The sequence below is a fragment of the Nerophis lumbriciformis genome, linkage group LG07, assembly GCF_033978685.3.
Source record: "Nerophis lumbriciformis linkage group LG07, RoL_Nlum_v2.1, whole genome shotgun sequence".
NCBI lineage: Eukaryota > Metazoa > Chordata > Actinopteri > Syngnathiformes > Syngnathidae > Nerophis > Nerophis lumbriciformis.
The window spans coordinates 50587501-50588794 of record NC_084554.2 but is presented as its reverse complement, the minus strand read 5'-3'; the positions used below and the strand labels follow the sequence as shown (position 1 = coordinate 50588794).

Sequence of the window (1294 nt, the reverse complement as noted above, 5' to 3'; positions counted from 1 at the left end):
ATTTGATGATGAGGATACCTACCTGGACGGTTTTCCTGATCTGTTTCCAAACCTTTGTGACTAAGAGGGGAAAAAATGATGTTGAACTCTGAGTGTAAACATAACTTGGCCCAAGAAAATGAACTATTAACTGAAAATCGCAAGAAAAGGTTATTAGGGATAAGGAGATTCTGGGGAAGTTATGTGATAAACAGGAGGGAAATGTTAGAATAATTATGTATAAGTTATCACACAACTCTTATACTTAAAAGCACATAACTTATCTTCCACTGCAAGTTAGGAGTGCCTTGCTGCTGTTGTTTGTGTCTTTCAGCCAGCCACGGCCAAGGACGGACTTCGAGTACCTCAACGCAGACAAAGCAGAGACAGGGCGAAACCACGAGGCTAAGCACATTTCCATTCTGAATAATCACGTATTGTGTCTACTGGAGCTGCTTGTGTAATATGTGTACCCTCCCTTGAGAAGCAGCTTCAGCGATGTAACTAGGGAACTCCTGAATAAAATGGGGAGTGCGGGGGCTGTACCTCAGAGCGTGGTGGGAGACTATAACTGAGTGTGCAGCACCATACGTTTCTCCCCATGAGCAACATTGAAATCGGTCTCTGCTTGATTCCTTGCTTCTTGTCCTGTTTAATAGATAGTTTGGTGCTTAAACCTGACATCTTCTGTCCAATTAAAAGCATGAATGTTCGATCTTTTGTTGCTTACTTTCATTTAAAAGCACTCATGTTCACGTTTTGTATGATTATTTCACTGTTTTACTTCAATGTAAACAGGAGTACAGAACGAGTACATATCATAAAACGACTTGTTCCTTTTCAAAAGTCCAAAAAATTAAGAGAGAAAAAAAATTATAATAAAGAAATAGAAATTTTTTAAAAGTCCAAAAAGAGAGAATATCTTGAGGATTTGATGTTTTCTTCTGTGTTGGCGAGCGGCTGTTGCCATGGTAACAGCGCATCTCCGCTAGAAGGGCGTTTCCGTTCCTCCGTCCTCCTCGCGGTCGCTGCTTCCGGCGCCATGTTCCCTGCAAAACAAAGCGAAGGGCGTGGATGCTCCAAGCAGTCGTGGCGCGTGAGCGTCAGGACGTCATCATTACGTCATCTCGGCGTGATCCTGCAGCTCCACGCCGCGCGTCTCCGGCAGCAGCAAACACAGGAGCCCGGCGCTGACGGGCACCGCGCCATATAAAGACATGGGGATGACGTCATGGTAGGCGTGGAGCAGTCGGATCAGCGGCGCCAGGATGCCTCCGACGCGCGCGCACATGGAGTTGAGGCCCATGCCGTTCTG

General features: G+C 45.8%; 1 protein-coding gene across 1 annotated transcript in view; it reads right to left on the bottom strand.

Annotated features, from left to right (window-relative positions):
• Positions 1-415: 415 nt before the first annotated feature.
• LOC133609354 (solute carrier family 22 member 13-like) overlaps positions 416-1294 on the bottom strand; it is a 14851-nt gene continuing 13972 nt past the window's right edge. The window contains exons 8-9 of the mRNA XM_072913550.1: positions 1101-1294; positions 416-1028 (exon numbers count right to left, since the gene is read on the bottom strand). The exon at positions 1101-1294 is cut by the window's right edge and continues 1 nt beyond it. Coding sequence (XP_072769651.1) covers positions 968-1028; positions 1101-1294 — 255 coding nt within the window. The 3' untranslated portion in view covers positions 416-967. The remainder of the gene's footprint in view (positions 1029-1100) is intronic.